The sequence below is a fragment of the Amblyomma americanum genome, chromosome 1, assembly GCF_052857255.1.
Source record: "Amblyomma americanum isolate KBUSLIRL-KWMA chromosome 1, ASM5285725v1, whole genome shotgun sequence".
In the NCBI taxonomy this organism is placed as follows: Eukaryota; Metazoa; Arthropoda; class Arachnida; order Ixodida; family Ixodidae; genus Amblyomma; species Amblyomma americanum.
This window is the reverse complement of record NC_135497.1, coordinates 485,777,646-485,794,632: the sequence shown is the minus strand read 5'-3', so window position 1 is coordinate 485,794,632 and position 16,987 is coordinate 485,777,646. Positions and strand designations below refer to the sequence as shown.

Below are 16,987 nucleotides of genomic sequence, written 5' to 3'. Positions count from 1 at the left end.
ATCACGGCCGCGGCAGTTGAATTTCGATGAAGGCGAAATTCTAGAGGCACATGCACTATGCAATGTCAGTGCACATTAAAGAACCCCACGTGGTCGAAATTTCCGGTGCCCTTAACTACGGCGTCCCTGATAGCCTGAGTCGCATTCGGACGTTACACCCCCATAAACCAAACCAATTGAATTGAGCTGCAAATTATCATTTTTTATTTATTGTTATGTGCTTTTTTCAAGCTTGCTGTTGCACGCTGTCCAGCGTTGTCCTGGCCGCAGGTTCCTAGCTACATCGCCCATGAGCCAAGAAAAGTGGTCTTTTGTCTGGGCTGAAAAAACAAAAAAATAAAGGTCACTGCAGCTTCCCACACTTAAAAGAATGTGAAAGCGTTGATACCTCCTCGAAACTGGTCGCCTTTCAAATTTGGCGCCATGGTTGTTTTCTCGTTCCCTTGATTGGTTATCGATTAACTCTTATTTTACCCCTAGTTCATGTCAGCAACCATTTCGAGTTTTCAAATTTTCCGCCATGCATCATTTCCGCCCACTCACTAAATACCCGCCCAGTCTATTTACCCGTACATTTCCTTTTGCTTCTCATTAATTACCTAATTGCCTCTAATTTATCATTCTTTTTCTACCTCCTGGTTACGTATCGATCACTCATCACTGGTCACGTGATTGCCCATTTCGAGTTTTCAAACTTGGCGCCACGCTTTGGCTGCGTCTACACTTCCGGTTTATCAAATTTAGCGCTACGCTGTAGCTCTGCCTACTGCCGTCGTTTTCACATTTCGCGGCACTTTTGCTCTAGCCCGGCCACTTTTCGGACATTTCTGGCACTAAATAATTATCCGATTTCGAAAATTTTTTTCTCGCAGCATTCTCACATCATCCTCTTCCAATTACATCCATTTGTTTGACGCTATCTCTTCTGAGTTGCCCGCAACTGCGGCGGACATAATCCTCGGCAACATAATCTAGTAAAGTTCTCGCTTTATTTAAAATGTAACACTGAACAAGGCTCACGACTGGGCGAGTTGGTACTAACTCACCTTAAAACCAGCCAGAAGACACAACAAAGGAAAAGACATGAGCTTAAGAAGAGTCTGCACTAACAGCTGAAATTTGAATGAAGGCAAGCCGCAAAAGAAGACCCGCAAAGAGATGAGTGCACACAATACCCCGAAGCAGTAAAAGGGCGAAATGCAATGCAAAGTCACGGGCATACTAATAAATCATCTAAAAAATCAAATTCCTTACGGTGAAGGTTTACCGACGGCCTAGCCGCGCATGTCCATAGCGTTACCGATGTAATAAGCCTCCACCATCTACCGACAGATATCTCCCTTCCGTAAACCACTGATTTGTTGCGGAAATTAGGCGTGCAAAGAGACAGGTAATCTTCAGATTTGCATTCACAAGACTGAGCGTGCAGTGCCAGATTAGAATTTGTCTTCCCCCTATAGATTGAAAGTGCTCAGTCAGGCGCAAATTCAGAAATCTGCCTGTCTGCCCATAGTAGTTGCAGCCATAAGGCAGTGGAGCACAAAACATTCCATTATTTTGCAAGTGGTGAATCTTTTTTGAGTGACACTGTTCATTGTGGACGATTACCCATAGTTTTATGAAGCCTTTTTAATGGCGGCGCACAGGCCTCTTATATTGCACTTAGCTGTTAGGACAACAGCAACATTATACTTTGCCGTGACTTTCTTAAAGCTGCGTGAAATACTGTGGAGGTAAAGTATATCAGCGAGTGAAGCGAGTGAAAACACGCTCAAGCGAGTGAAAACATGCTCTGACAGGTAGGTGAGATCGGCAAGTGGGAACCCAGCTGCGATTACCTTGGAAACCTACTATGAGAAAGCGCCCTCAGCACAGTGATGGCATGACTTATGTAAAGCTGCCGCCATGCACGCGATTGCACACCCATCAGGTGTTCACATCTTTACTGATCTTAGCCAGCGACAAGTACGCCTCTTCACCATCCTATCCCAGCCACGAGTGGTTCGATTCGTACCTAAAAAGCTATAAAGAGGCTTCCCCGATCTTGGGCTGTAACCCCAACAAACAAGTTCATCCACAAAGCGCAGGTCTGAATCAAGAAACTGCTAACGGTTCTGCTTAGACAATTCTGACGTAAAAGACAGACCCTGACAGCACGTCTTAAAGACTCCTAAGACATCTCGTGCCAACTTATCTGAGCCCTCTATGTACAGGAAATTTACGTAGTCATGAACGTAACGAAACGCTACTATGCTGAGGTCTCCCAAACAGGGCTCCAATGCCTTATCGACTTTAGACAAAAAAATGTTGCTGAGCAAAGGTACTACCTGCGTGTAAATACCGCCCTGCTAACTGACAAATGCAGATTTGCAGTAAAATGACAACAGCCCCATGAAGCTTGCAACCGAAATCACGCAATCGTCTCTAAAAGCCTGTTCATTGTGGACCATGGTGCAGTCTTGCACACGCATCAGAAGTCTATCATGTGACAATTAATAGTGCCGGTCCTCCATGTCGATGCTCACTGCAGAGGACCTGCCCAGTTGCTGTCCATAAGACACTATAACTTCACAGAAATCCACTTTTGCGAGTTGGCAGGCGGTATTAACATCAGAAAACAAGCGTACGCAGAGGATCCCAGGTCGCACCGTTCCTCCGCGATGTTTTTCTGTCCAGAGTCGATACTGCATCAAAGCCCTGTTTGGAAGACCTCGGCATAGTATCATTTCGTTATGTTGATGGCTACCTAATTTTCCTGGACAAGGAGGGGCTCAGATAAGTTGGCACTAGATGTTTTAGAAATCTGTAAGGCATGCGATCAAAGCCTATCTTATACGCCTGACTTTCACTAAGCAGAACCGTTTGCAGTTTCTCGATTTATACCTGCGCTTTGTGGGCGACCACGTGTGTTGGCACCATAGCCCAAGACCAGGAAAGCCTCTTAGCTATGAGTCTCGAAACACTCGAGGCTGGTGAAGGATGGGTTGGCAATCGCATGCATCACAACCGCTTTACGGAAGTTATGCCATCACACTGTTGGGAACGCATTCTCGGAGCTGCTTTCCAAGCCAATGGCACCTGCGTTCCCACTTGCCCATCTCGCGCACCTGTCAGTGTGTTTTCACTCGCTTGAGGGAAAGGAACACCACTCGGATGATGCTGACGTAATGGAGCAGCACAAAAATGCGGCCTCTATACCTTGCCTCCACGACATTTTGCACCGTCTCAAGAAAGTCGCACTAAAGTACGATGTTGCTGTTGACTCAAAAGAAAACATTTGACAGAAGTCTGTCTGGTTGGAAAAATTAATTTAGTTGAAAGATGAGTGACGCCAACCAGGTTAATGTTTGAAAAACACGACGTTTCGAGACCGGCTCGGTCCCGTCTTCATGGTGTAACTACGATCGAGGCGCAGATTGGCTTTTTAAGCCCTCGTGTTGAATACCTCCGGGTCAATGGCCGCAAACCATGGTAGTGAGACTAAGGAAGTGTCTCCAGGGAGCGATTAACATTCCTTCGTGCCTGTTGTATGTGCCACGACTCCAGCAGAAGCCTCATGCGCTGGTTAGCTTCGGTCTCCAGTATAATAGTGCCGTCAAAGTCAATTCGGTGGTCACATTCCTCGCAGTGTTCGGCCACTGTGCTGCGCTGACGGTTCATTTGTCCGACGTCCGCTTTGTGTTTCCTCATACTTTCGAAGGATGACCTGTCTCTTTGCACGCCCGATTTTAGCGACACATCAGTGGTTTATGGAAGTGGTAAATCTGTCGGGATATAGTTCAGGCTTACCTACATTGGTAAGGCTAAGGGCATGTGCGTGGCTAAGCCGTCGGTGAACCTTCACTGTAAGGAATTTGTTTTTTTAGATGGTTTACTAGTATGCCAGTGCCTTTTGATTGTTTTTCGCCCTCTCACTGCTGTGGGATTTTGCGAGTGTGCATCTCTTTGCAGGTCTTCTTTTGCCGCTTTCCTTCAACAAAATTTCAGTTTATACCGGTTTCGTCTTGTGCTCATCTCTTCTCCTGTGTTGTGCCTTCCGGCTGGTTTTAAAAAGCAATACTGAATGCCGGAAGGAAGGCGTTTTGAGTTAAGCGCACTTATAAGGGCTGCAGTTATAATGAATGTTCATTTATTACAAAAATAGTGCTTACTTAATTAAATTATGCATGAAGTAAACAACACTGCATCACAATAGAAAAGGACTAACCCTCATGGCCAAACTGCAGTTAAGGGGGCATCGTAAACCTGCCCCCACTTCCAAAAGCTTACACTTCTGACCAACGCAGAAATCAGATCAGATTACTTCCCAAACCGCATGACACCGCCACGGAAAGTATGTGACAACGAATAAAAAAGCAACAAAAAAGCGAACTGTAGGTAGCAGCCAATCTCATGTAATCTCATGCAGACAAGCTACAAGGTCAGGCCAACAAAGATGTGGAAGGAGAAATTTGACAAAAGACCACAAGCACAAAATTATTTTTAATGTTTTTCGCACCACACTGCGCCCTTTATTGGCAAATAATTTCCTGTAAAAATACACCACAAGCGGCAAATTTTTTTCGCCAATTTTCTTTATAAACTTATTATCCTTGAAGCATGGGTAGGTGCAGAGTAGTCAGTTTAATGCATGCATCCCTAAACAATACCATGCCAAAAACTGTACTTCCAGAAAAAGCTTGCTTTGCTGAGTGAATTCCACTAGCCATTTACAAATTTCCCAGCCTGCTCCAGGTCACTGGCACAAATCGCACGCAACTTGGTGGCTTGCACAACTTCCATGCAACTCTTGGTCTTTAGCTGGAAAAACAAATTTAGGGAGGAGCAAGATATCAAATTTTATATGCATTGTTTTGTTTCCATGACCGACTAAGAAAAAAACAGCGTTTTCCGTGAGCGCAAAAGTTTATTTTCACACTAGCTTTCTACAGTAAACCACGTTTATCGCGACCTCGTTAACGCTTACTTGCTGCACAGTCCCCGCACTACTGGGTATAGTTCTATGGTTTCAAATGCTTGTTAGCTCTGAGCCCATGGGCTTGCACTGGTTAATTGCAGAAAATCTCGCAATCCGGGCTTCGAGCTTTGAGCCATAGGTATTCAAAAGCTCCGTGGTCCTGTGGGAGAACATTTAGCTGGGTGACACAGTAACAAACGCTGCTACAGTTACTTTCACTCCATTGCAAAAAACTCGCACAGCAGAGACATTTCCTCCATTTCGCAGTGCAGAAACAATCACTGGAATTCAAAATGCACACCTACCTTCGAACACAGCTTCATAATTATGGGTAAAATTATTGCAATGAAATACCAGTCAATACATATAGTTTTCAAGTTATCCTAAAATAAAAGCAAATCGGTAAACAATAACCATTAAAAGGAAATAAAATGACCAGAATTGTTTAAAAATTTTGTCAGAAGAATTATGTGATATTCACTACACTCCAGCAGTTCTTTGACTTTGTGCACCTTCAAACCACACTTTCTTACAGGCACATTTGCACAGAAATTGGGTTGAACCTGATCTTTAAGAATCTTTTTTGGTCGCAACAGTAGGGAGAAACCAGGTTTTATTAAAAACAATGGGCCGTACACATTGCATCGCAAGTCTAGATGGTGCACTTGAGTCTACAGCCTCTTCCATAAGTCTCCAATTTTCCTGCCCTCCACAAGCTGCATGATCCCTGTCTGCTACTAGTCATATTTCACTATTCTACTTGGCTCAGGGCCTCCCACTGCTTTTCTCACTCTTGGAATCCTGCAGCCCTAGCATATCATCAGCTGTTTATTTATTTACATTTCGGCAGCGCCATGAAGGCATAACTACAGGGGAGAATACATACATACACACTCAATCCTACAGCATGTGCCAACCTTTTGTACAGGTTGAGAAGAATCTATGGCAGATGATAAAAAATAGTGTCAACAGCGCATTCACATCAGTCAATTCTTCAGGGAAAAACAAGAAGAGGAAAACCAGAAAAACAGTAGCTGAGCATGTGTACATATCACAATTCCGACAGCAATGCTTGGAACATTGCTTCGGACTGGCATTCAACAATACTGCCGCATGCAAGAACACGCAAAAGATGACAGGATATACGAGCGCGAGGTTACAAGAGGAAGAAGCTGCAAACGCGCAGGCACTCCTTTTTGGATGACCAGTAAACCGTTTTTATCCTCGAGGTTCTACCGAGTCGTGACACTGGTGGAGGTGCGGGGTTTGCACAGGACTCCTTCCGGCAGTCCACAGCGGGTCCCCGGACATCAACACGCCTGTCCATCGCGCTAGCCGCCGCCGTCTAGGCCTTGCCCCAGAGTACAACCATCTACCGGGCGACTCTTCAAACGCAAAAGTTCGCCAGGTCTCCCAAGTTATGGCACCTTCCAGCACTACGCCGGTGACTCTTCACAACCCCAAGGTGCCAGAGTGCTTCCGCGGGAACGCGTTTGAAGATGTGGAATGCCGGCTCGACCAGTCTGAACGAGTGGCCAAGTTCAACCAGTGGAGCGTGGACCAGAAGCTTTGCAACGTTTATTTTGCACTCCAGGATAATGCTAGCACTTGGTTTGAAAACCACGAGCCCCGCTTGTCCACATGGGATGACTTCCGCCGCCACTTGGTGGACACTTTTGCCAGTCCTGATCGACGAGAGAATGCGCTGCGCCTGCTTGAAGTGCGCGCCCAGAAGCCGAATGAAAGCGTAGCTATGTTTGAGGAGGACATGGCTCGACTTTTTTGTCGTGCCGACCCCGATATGACTGAGCAAAAGAAGCTACGACATCTAATGCATGGCGTCAAAGAGCAGGGGTTCGCCGGCTTGGTGCGCAACCCACCTCCAACCATCAGTGAGTTCAAGGACGCTACAGCTATAGAGCGAGCCCTCCAAGAATGGTGCCACCAGTACGACCGACCCTTCAACGGTGTTCCAACGGCTGCGGCGGCGCTAACTGCAACCGATAGGATCACTCTTCGAGAACTCATTCGAGAAATGGTCCTCGATAAGCTGCGGCGAATTACTGCTACGAGCGTTCAGCCACCAGAGGTCCCAGCAGCCGTAAGGAAAGAGATCCGGTACGCCCTGTCACCGTCTGTACTATACAACGAGTCTCACGCAGTTGACAACGCGGCAGCCATTTGCTAACCATACCACGTGCCACAACCCGACAGCAACACGGCCGTCATTACTGCACCTTACTACGAGCCGGAGCCGCAACCCCCGAGCTATGCGGTAGTCCTTCGTCGCCCGCCACCAGACCACGCCCAACCGAGCTCACCGAGCCGGAAGCAGACGGGATTCTTCCAGGGGCCTCAGTGGGCACCTCCCGGTCGCTCTTAACCGCACCGAACTGACATGTGGCGCTCTTATGACACCCGACCACTCTGCTTCTTCTGCGGACAACCTGGCGATGTGTATCGGTACTGCCGCTAGCGCCAGGAGGGGCAGGCCTTTGCGCCTGCTTCTGCTCGCCGCCATTTCGACGATGGCCGTGCCCGAATTGAGGACCCGCAGCTCAGCAGGGAAGCCGACTCACCGGCCTTCCGCCGCCGCTCCCCATCTCCACGGCGTTATTCTTCACCGACGCGTCGTAGCGATGCTGACGTTAGCGGACGGCGGACCCCGAGCGCTCGCCGGGGAAACTAACCGCCGCAACCTCGCGAGGGGAGGTTGCAACCAGTCGAAAAGTTTCAAAGCCCTCACTACCGCCGCAACTGCCGACCGCAACCCATGACTGTGACGCCTCTGTTCACATTGACGCTGCCGCACTACCACCGAAAATGCCCCCCTACATTAGCGCCGAACATGCCGACCCGGATAAGCAGCGCCGACGACGAAAATAACAGCGCCGACCTTACCGCACTTCCGCCGCAAATGCTGAGAAAGAGACGAGCAACCCAGACGACGTTGTTAGCGCTGACCTCGCCGTTTGCATTGATGGGCTGGAGGTACACGCTCTGGTGGATACCGGGCGGATTTTTCAATCATTAGTCAAAAACTGGCTGACAAGCTGCGCAAAGTAAAAACCGAATGGACTGGGCCAGTAATAAGAAGCGCTGGGGGCAGCTACTGGTTCCGACTGGGAAGTGCACTGCCCGGATAGGAATAGGAAACTCAGTGTTCGTTGGCAGCTTCGTTATTCTTCCTGACTGTTACAAAGACCTCATCTTAGTCTTGGACTTTCTGTGCCTTCATGGGGCTGTGATAAGCTTTCGCAACAACGTCGTTGCCTTCAACAAAAATCATGAAGACCTTGGTTATGCGGAAGTACCACTGATGCCCTTGCGCGTCGCCAATGAGGTGGTGACATTACCTCCGCGATCATGCTCTCTTGTTGAAGAGAAGTGCGACGTGGCGCATACCGGCGATGGCGATCTGCGGACCTCACGCTAGCACCCGATAAGTGCCACTTTGGTTACGAGGAGCTGCAATTTTGAGGACACATCATTAGCCAAGAAAGTGTCCAGCCTGATCCCGAAAAGCTCTCCGTCGTCGCCAAGTTCCCTACACCTGCGAACAAAAAGACGTTGCGGCGCTTCCTGGGCTTTGCGCCTATTACTGTCGATATATTGCTGGCTTCTCACGAATCGCCTGCCCATTAACTTCACTGACACGTGACAACGCTGTCTCCTGCTGGGGTGAAGAAGAGCACCAAGCTTTTAATGAACTTCGGAGACGTCTACAGACGCCACCTGTCCTGGCGCACTTTGATGACGACGCCCCTACCCTGCTTCATACCGATGCGAGCAATGTGGGTTTAGGTGCTGTACTGGTGCAGCGCCAGGATGGTGTAGAAAAAGTGATTGCTTATGCCAGCAGGACTCTGTCTAAAGCAGAAGCGAACCATTCGGCAACAGAAAAAGAATGCCTTCCAGTGGTATGGGTGGTTATGAAATTCCGCGCTTGTATGCTCGCCCCTTTCAAGTCATCAGCGATCATTACACTCTGTTGGCTGATGAACTTGAAGGACCCTTCAGGGAGACTCGCGCGTTGGAGCCTTCGGTGACAAGAGTTCGACATGACGATTATTTACAAATCCGAAAGAAGCTTGCGGATGCTGACTGCCTTTCGCGAGCACGCGTCGAACCCTCCACCATGAACGATGAAGACACTGCTTTTAAGGAGTCATCGATTACGCAACTTTTTCCAAACAGCAGAGAGGACCAGGAATTGCTTCCTCTTATTGCTTTCTTGGAGAAGTGAACTACAGCTGTGCCTAAGATTTTGGCACGCAGCCTCTCTTCATTCTTTATTCGCAACGACGTAATTTACAAGAACTTCTGTCCTGGGGGGAACAGTCATCTACTCGTCGTCTCAACAGGTCTCCGCACAGAAGTCTTGCAAGCCTGCCACGACGAGCCAACCGCCGACCACTTAGGCTACACCCGCACGTTGGCTGGAATACAACGCGGATACTACTGGCCGAAAGTGCCGGCAACAGTAAAGCACTATGTACGAACGTGTGTAGACTGCCAACGCGTCGTAAACCACCCCCTAAAAAACCAGCAGGCCTACTCCACCCTCTTGAAGTGCCAAAGACACCTTTCAAGCAAATTCGCATGGATCTCCTCGGACCATTTCCGATGTCTACTGCCGGGAATAAAGAGATAACTGTCGCCACCGATTTTCTAACTCGCTACGCGGAGACAAAGGCTCTGCCCAGAGGTACCGCCGCCGAAGCAGCTCGGCTCTCCGTTGGGAACATTGTCCTCAGACATGGCGCACCGGCACTCATTATAACTGACCTAGGAACTCTATTTACTGCCGAGCTTTGAAAACCGTGCTCCGCCTCAGCGGTACCAGTCATCGTAAAACGACGGCACTGAAACCAATGGATTGACGGAAGGCCTCAATAAGACTATCGCAGACATGCTCTGTATGTACGTCGACGTGAGCCACAAGAATTGAGACGAAATTCTTCCCTACGTTACGTTCGCCTATAATACGGCACAACAAGACACCCCTCGCATGACGCATTTCAGCCTTCTTCATGGGCAACCAGTGACAACTATGCTGGATGCCATGTTGTTCCCGAATGCCGACGGTGACGATGTCGATAAGGACGCCAAGAAATTTGCACAGTGCAGAATAAGCTCGCCAACTAGCGTGCGTGCGCATCAGAACTCAGCAGAAGTACGATGCACGACGCTACAATCTTCGCCACAGACATGTCATATATAAACCTGGAGACAAGGTGTGGGCCTGGAGGAGTATTCGCCGCCGTGGGCTCTCCAAAAAACTATTACGGCGATACTTCTGGGCCTATGTTGTGCTGAGACGTTTAACCGACTTAACGTATGAGGTGGTGCCAGACGGGTTATTGACATCCAAGCGACACCAGCAACAAGTCGACGTCGTCCGTCTTGTACGTATGAAGCCGTACTACTCGGACCGATCTTGACCTCCTACTTCCTTTTCCTATCATCGAGACGATGCTTCCTGAGAAGGGGGGCAAATTCCGCATGCCAGAAGACGCAAAAGATGACGACTGGATCTACGAACGCAACGCTAGAAGAGGAAAAAGCTGTAAACGCGCAGGGACTCTTTTTGCTTGACCAGTAAACCTTTTTTATCCTCGTGGTTTTATCGAGTCGTGACAATACATTGAAGCAGCTTACAACATTCATTGATGGCATTCGGAAAGAAAAACAGATTGAACACATTGGTACGGCATTTTATCTCAAGTATTTTCCAGTTGTGGTTGGGCCTTCTGGATACAAAATGACGTGGTAGCAATTAAGTTTTGGGGTTAATAGTAGTTTTCTTGAAATAAATGCGGTAAAGGAATTCTAATGTTATTCGTAAACGGCGCTCCTCCAGAGAGTCCCAGTTCAGGTTCTGCTTGATACTGCTATTTCGATAATTAAAAATATGTCTGTTGGTGACAAACCACGCCGCACGATTCTGAACGCTGTTCAGCATGTCACAATAGTTTCTGACGAGAGGGTCCAAGAGTGCATAGGCATAATCTATAATTGGTCTGATGTTAGTGAAGTACAAAAGTTCCTTAACATTCTGAGGAGCATCCCAAAAATTTCTTTCCAAATAATTTAACATTCTTGAAGCCTCTGCCAAAATCCAAAATATATTGCCTGCTTTTTCCATCGTTTTTCTCGTTTTAGCTCTGCACTCTCCGCAGCAAAACTACTGGATATTGTACTATCAACATTGTTGTGTGGCGTGCAAGTGGCTTGTATCATGACTAATAGGTGTAAATATAGCCTAGCCAATTTTACATACCACAACTACAGCTGCAGCCAGTTATCATTTTGTGGAGCAGCACATTGGCCTTCAAGTTTACAGTGCTGAAATGTGCATCATTTTCTTTCAAACATGAGTGTCAAGGGAAGACTGTTTATGTTGCATGAAAAGAAAGGAATGACATGCATACTGGAGTTTGCAAGAATGCCCTGTGGACATTACAAAATACTGATACCCTTGCTTTATCTTTGCTAGCTAACAAACTCATTTGAGCACAATGTACTAAGCCAAACTTGAGTACATGAATGTCTCACTATATTAGGCAGATCTAATTGCAGTGATGATTTGCAGTGTATTCCAGTGAGTCAGTGCATCACAGCGAATGTTATGAAAACAAATGCAAGTTTATGAGCTTAACAAGCGCATGAGCTTGCCCAATGTATTTATGCAAGTAACTGAGAAATTTGCCTTGAAAAGATGTTTACCGCTGCAGGTCACAGCACTTCTGTTGCAGGTAGCCGATTACAAAAGAAGTCTGCACAAAGAGCATAATAAGTTATGTAAGTATGGTTGAATATAAAACTGACTATGCTTGAATATAGAACTTACTATCCAGACCATAGCTGTTGGATCTAAGCCTCACATATTTCTACATAATATAACTAACAAAGCAAGTGAGCGAGAGAGTTGATCTAATGAAATGAAAAACAAAATATTTAGCTGGAATTCAAAACCACTGACCTGCTACTCAGCGTGGAAGGAAATAAGACAGGCAAAGATGAATGAAAAGAGGTGCTGAAAATTGTTAATGTTTATAAAATAATATTAAATTTAAAGAAACTTTATGAAATGATGTAGCCACAAGTTTTGCTCGGTTTTATAAGGTTTAACACCACAAAGCGGCGCTGGCTAAGTTTACTATTAGAGAAATGAATAAAGCTTTAGGTGTGCTTACATCACAAAGTTCCTGCATCTCTAGCATTTCGTTTCCATCAAAATGCAACCACTGCAGCTGGAATTGGTTTGGTTTATGAGGTTCTAACGTCCCAAAGCGACTCAGATAATTAGAGACGCCGTTGAAGGGCTCCGGAAAATTCGACCAGCTGGGGTTCTTTAACGTGCACTCACATCGCACAGTACACAGGCCTCTGGAATTTCGCCTCCATCAAAATTTGACCGCCGCGGCCGGGATCGAACCCGCGTCTTTCGGGCTAGCAGCCGACCGCGATAACCACGCAGCCACCGCGGCGACCAACAGCTGGAAATGAACCCGCATCTTTCGGGTCAGTTGCTGAGTACCATAAGCGCGGCTCCCATTTTGGGTGACATGCTTAGTTTAGTTTATTTGGGTTTAACATCGCAAAGCGACTCAGGCTATAAGGGATGTTGTAGTGACGGGGTGACATGCAACAAAGTGGCGACTAACAGGCTTTACAAAGTTCACTACAGAGAGAGTGAGCATTGATGATGTTTTATAGTTTGTCTAGTGTACCAATGCCATATATTTGCACAGATAATTCACTACAAGTACATGCGGCCTATGAAAGGCTTTGTGACCTAAAGCACACAGCAATATGTCCATAAAATGAAGGCAAGAGCAGAGTTTTTTGCTGCCAGCAACCACTCCACTACCCAAACGGACAGTCAGCTTTTAAAAATGCATGTCCTGTCTATGTCTATTCGAGATTTCTGCTTAGGTTTTGATTTGCATTTATTGCAAACTCACACAGCTCTCTCCTTCATTTCTTAGCATTAACCCTGTGATTTTTCTTTCAGTGGTTCACTGCACTATTCTCTATTTTAAACCTCTTAGTGTACCACTTTTTACCCGACAAATTTGTAGCGGTAAGGCAGTTTAAATTTTTTCGTTTTGAGCGTACTGCAAGGCGCTGTTTGTAACTTCTGCGTGCATTCCATAGGCCTTAAACCCCAATCTACTCACAACTATTTCTATCAATTGCTCTGCATTTGTGTACGACCTGGCTCAGATGTGCAGATGACCTGGCCTAGAGGTACCCTGTTACCACTTCCAGTACCTCACTGCCTATCGTAAAATGTTCTCTTTCCAGAATGTTGAGTATTTAGCTCTCTTCATTTGCGCACTGAGTATTTATATCCTCAATCATGATCTACAATTCCTCATCACTGATACACTAATAACATCACGAAATCAGATGTAACTAAGCCGTTCTCCACAAGTCTGCGTTTCCCAAACAAATCCATTACTAGACAGAGAGGGTCACCTCATCTAGCATTGTCACAAGTCATTATTCACTCATTGTATTCTACACTGTAAGCAACCATTGACGTACTCACTAGGCTTTCGCTCACAGAAGGAGGCTGGCACTCTGGTGTGGTGTTTATCTCTCGTCATGTTCACACTTGAACACATGCAGTGCACTTCGTTACTGCTTCCTCTCGACATACTCACAAAGACGAGAGAGGATACTCATTTTGTTGTTTCGTCGGTAACAAGTTTTCGCTCGCCAACTTTCTGCAAGGCCTGGTTTGGCGACTGTCAGAGTCTGCTCGGGATCGCTCGTTACAAAGTGTTTCACACCGCCGAATACCTGGCCATCTTTAGTGCTGCTGCAGTCATTCTAGAGTGACCACTGAGGTTTTATTTGCGTGACCGACCGGTGCTATGCTAACAAGTTCTGCTAGCTAGCCCACAGGACGCCATCAGCATCACTAGCAAGCAGTGACTGTTGAGAGGCGATATCAACGACGTTCCAATACTTGTGGCTGCGCCCCTTGTTTTTACATAAAGCGGGTGAAAGGTTTAAGTGACTCCTAGGTAGGCCAATATTGTGTTGCACTCAGCACCTATGATTGAAACGTACTTGAATGTGCCTGTTTACGACCAGTAAAGAAATCAAAATTGTTAGTGTTCAAAATTCTGTACCCCTCCCCTCTAAACAGCAAGAGCACAGCTGCTTATGCAAGAAACAGGAACAGAGATATCTTGATTAATCAAAAAAGAGGAAATGCAATGCATGTGTAATGCAGAGAAGATATAGGCAATACCACACTAAACACTGGGAGTATTCCAAGAGTAGCTGAATGCATGAATGGGTGGCAATCAGGTGGCCAAATGAGATTAGGAAATTTGAGGAAAAAGGATGGTAGCAGGCAGCACAGGATACAGTTGACTAAGATCAAGTGGAGAACCATTGTTCTGCACTAATTTTAACGGCAGATTTACACGACAGAAAAAATCACCAACTCCAGGAACGGGCTGCGCATCATGCGAACCAATGTCAGTCATCATTACAAATGGCACCAGCACCGCGGACTGCACATTAGGAAAAGGTGACATAATTTAGCTCTCCACTTTGAGCGCCAGTCAGATGCGCTTGGATAAAAGAAAGTACGGCAACATTGGCACTTTTTGTTTTACTGACATGAGGGTCCTCGTGAGCGTGCAAGTCCCATGTTTGTTTTCCACCAAATGTGTTAATTGCTAAGCATGTTTAACTAAAGAGAGGACATCTAACAAGGGCGTCAGCCCTCCGCTATGGCACATCTTCTTTAATTTCCTCCTATAGCCCTCCCTTAAATCAAGGTTCAAGTGTTTACCAAACTGTGAGGCAGTTACTGTGACATTTCCTTCAATTTTCCTTCAACAAATTTAAAATTCTCCCAGCATGCAGTTTTAAGAAGGTAGAGGTACAAACTGTGCAGTATAAATATATGCCGTGGCAGTAACCCAGCAATAAATCTGTGCTGACAGCAGCCTGCCCAGTGCATTGCAATGAAGTTATGCCATACAAGGATTGGTGTCATCGTGCAATGTTACATTACTGACTAACAATTTGGTCTCTCTATCAGAAATACTGGTAAACCATCGTTGTAGAGCACAATGTTTTTAAAGGGATAAACGAACATATAGGGCCTTTTCGAGGACACATGTACATAACAGGCAACAGGTGTGCAATGTGAAAGCACCTGAAGCAGGCTCAATTCCTTTATGTTAACAGCAGCTGCTTCAAAAGCTCCATGAGCGACTATATTTTGTACAAGTGTACAGTTCCTGTAATTATAAGCTGTAGTATTGCTTTGAAGTGCATGTAGAGTTTGCATGCATTCCTAAACCTAGCTGCACGCCTAATAATAATAATAATCGGTTTTGGGGGGAAAGGAAATGGCGCAGTATCTGTCTCATATATCGTTGGACACCTGGACCGCGCCATAAGGGAAGGGTTAAAGGAGGGAGTGAAAGAAGAAAGGAAGAAGAGGTACCGTAGTGGAGGGCTCCGGAATAATTTCGACCACCTGGGGATCTTTAACGTGCACTGACATCGCACAGAACACGGGCGCCTTAGCGTTTTTCCTTCATAAAAACGCAGCCGCCGCGGTCGGGTTCGAACCCGGGAACTCCGGATCAGTATGTGGAAAATAGTTTTCTAAATAGGCCGTCAAGATATGCATCACTGGAAAAGAATAACTTCCACGAACGGCTCAGAAGGGATGACAGCCGAAGGCAGGAAGCACGCATGACCCATTAGATGCTGGCAGCTGGCAACTGTAAATAAATACCTCCAGAGCAACAGCTGTGAGTGGCTGTAGCAATGCCATGAATGACAAAAGAGGATTTTTGTCTACTGCTTCAGAAACTAAATTTAGACGTAATATAAGTAAATAAAAAATTGCTGAGGTAGCCCATGAAAACAAGTATGAACAGCTTTTATGTAATGCACCCACATACATTCTTTGAGGTGAGTCAGGATGACTCTCATGAACACAATGATAGATGAGCTGGCTGAAATACTGCACACCAATTTGAATATAGGATGCACAGGTTTTCATTAATTCCCATCATGGTGCCTTGTACGAATGGATGGGTATTAAATTGAACGTTGCGACCAGTCTGCGTTGGATAAATGAGAAGAGAGAATGGAAGAAAGCATGCATTCACTAGCAAGAAGCCTGATATCCCACATCACAACTTAGCATCATACAAAAAATTGGTAGTCCATTTAACAAATCTGCATACAATTAAAACTGCACAAATATGACGACTGGCAATGCAAGTAAGGACAAGAGAAACAAAAAAATACCAAAGAACACTGGTGAGTGCGGTGAAGGGAGGTCTGTGGGTAAGATCAATTGTCTGGCAAGAGTTCCGAGGTCGGAGAATCGCCGTCAGCACAGCTGATGGCATGCAATCAAGAATAAATAACAAAGCGGAAATGAGTAACAAAAAACATCGACAATGGCGAAAGACTTGAATGCGGGCCGCAGAAGCGAGGGATATAGCAAAAGCTAGAAATCCTAAATAAGTGTGCAGTTGCATCCTTGACAGCTCGCAGTGTTCAGAAGGAGAGGAAGCATCGATGCTTACAGCTCAGGAGAGACGCAAGATTGATCTGACTTTTACATAACACTGCCTCAAATCCGGTTCCATTATAAGGAAGCACACATAAGTTTACAAATGGCAATGCGAGGAATATGCACCAGCCTTTCACATGCGATCACTGTTACAGAATAATTTAGTATGAAAAATATTAAGGTGCAAGCACTAATCCGATAAGTACCAAACCTGAGCAAACTTGTGCGCTAACAGATCTCAGCTGGCCTAGCGCGAGCGCTCCGTCGAGCGGCACTTCTCGCTCATTGTCTTCTACGCAGTGCAAATCCATGCTTTTGCACAGAGTGTCGCAGCGGTAGCAAGCGACAGCGTAACTCTGTTGTGATATCTGGTGCCACTTTTATTTACCACGACGTACGAGTACTAAACACACATAAAGGCAATGATTTTAGTTTGGTTTATTGGGTTTTAACGT

General features: G+C 46.1%; 2 protein-coding genes across 2 annotated transcripts in view; both read left to right on the top strand.

The window, feature by feature from the left end:
* The window catches only part of LOC144105104 (uncharacterized), a 43,357-nt gene that overhangs the window by 5,217 nt on the left and 21,153 nt on the right, over positions 1–16,987 (top strand). The window lies entirely within an intron of this gene.
* LOC144116732 (uncharacterized) lies at positions 6,378–7,340 on the top strand. The gene is made up of 2 exons (XM_077651230.1): positions 6,378–7,090; positions 7,172–7,340. Exons 1-2 carry the CDS (start codon positions 6,378–6,380, stop codon positions 7,338–7,340), a joined length of 882 nt encoding a protein of 293 aa, XP_077507356.1.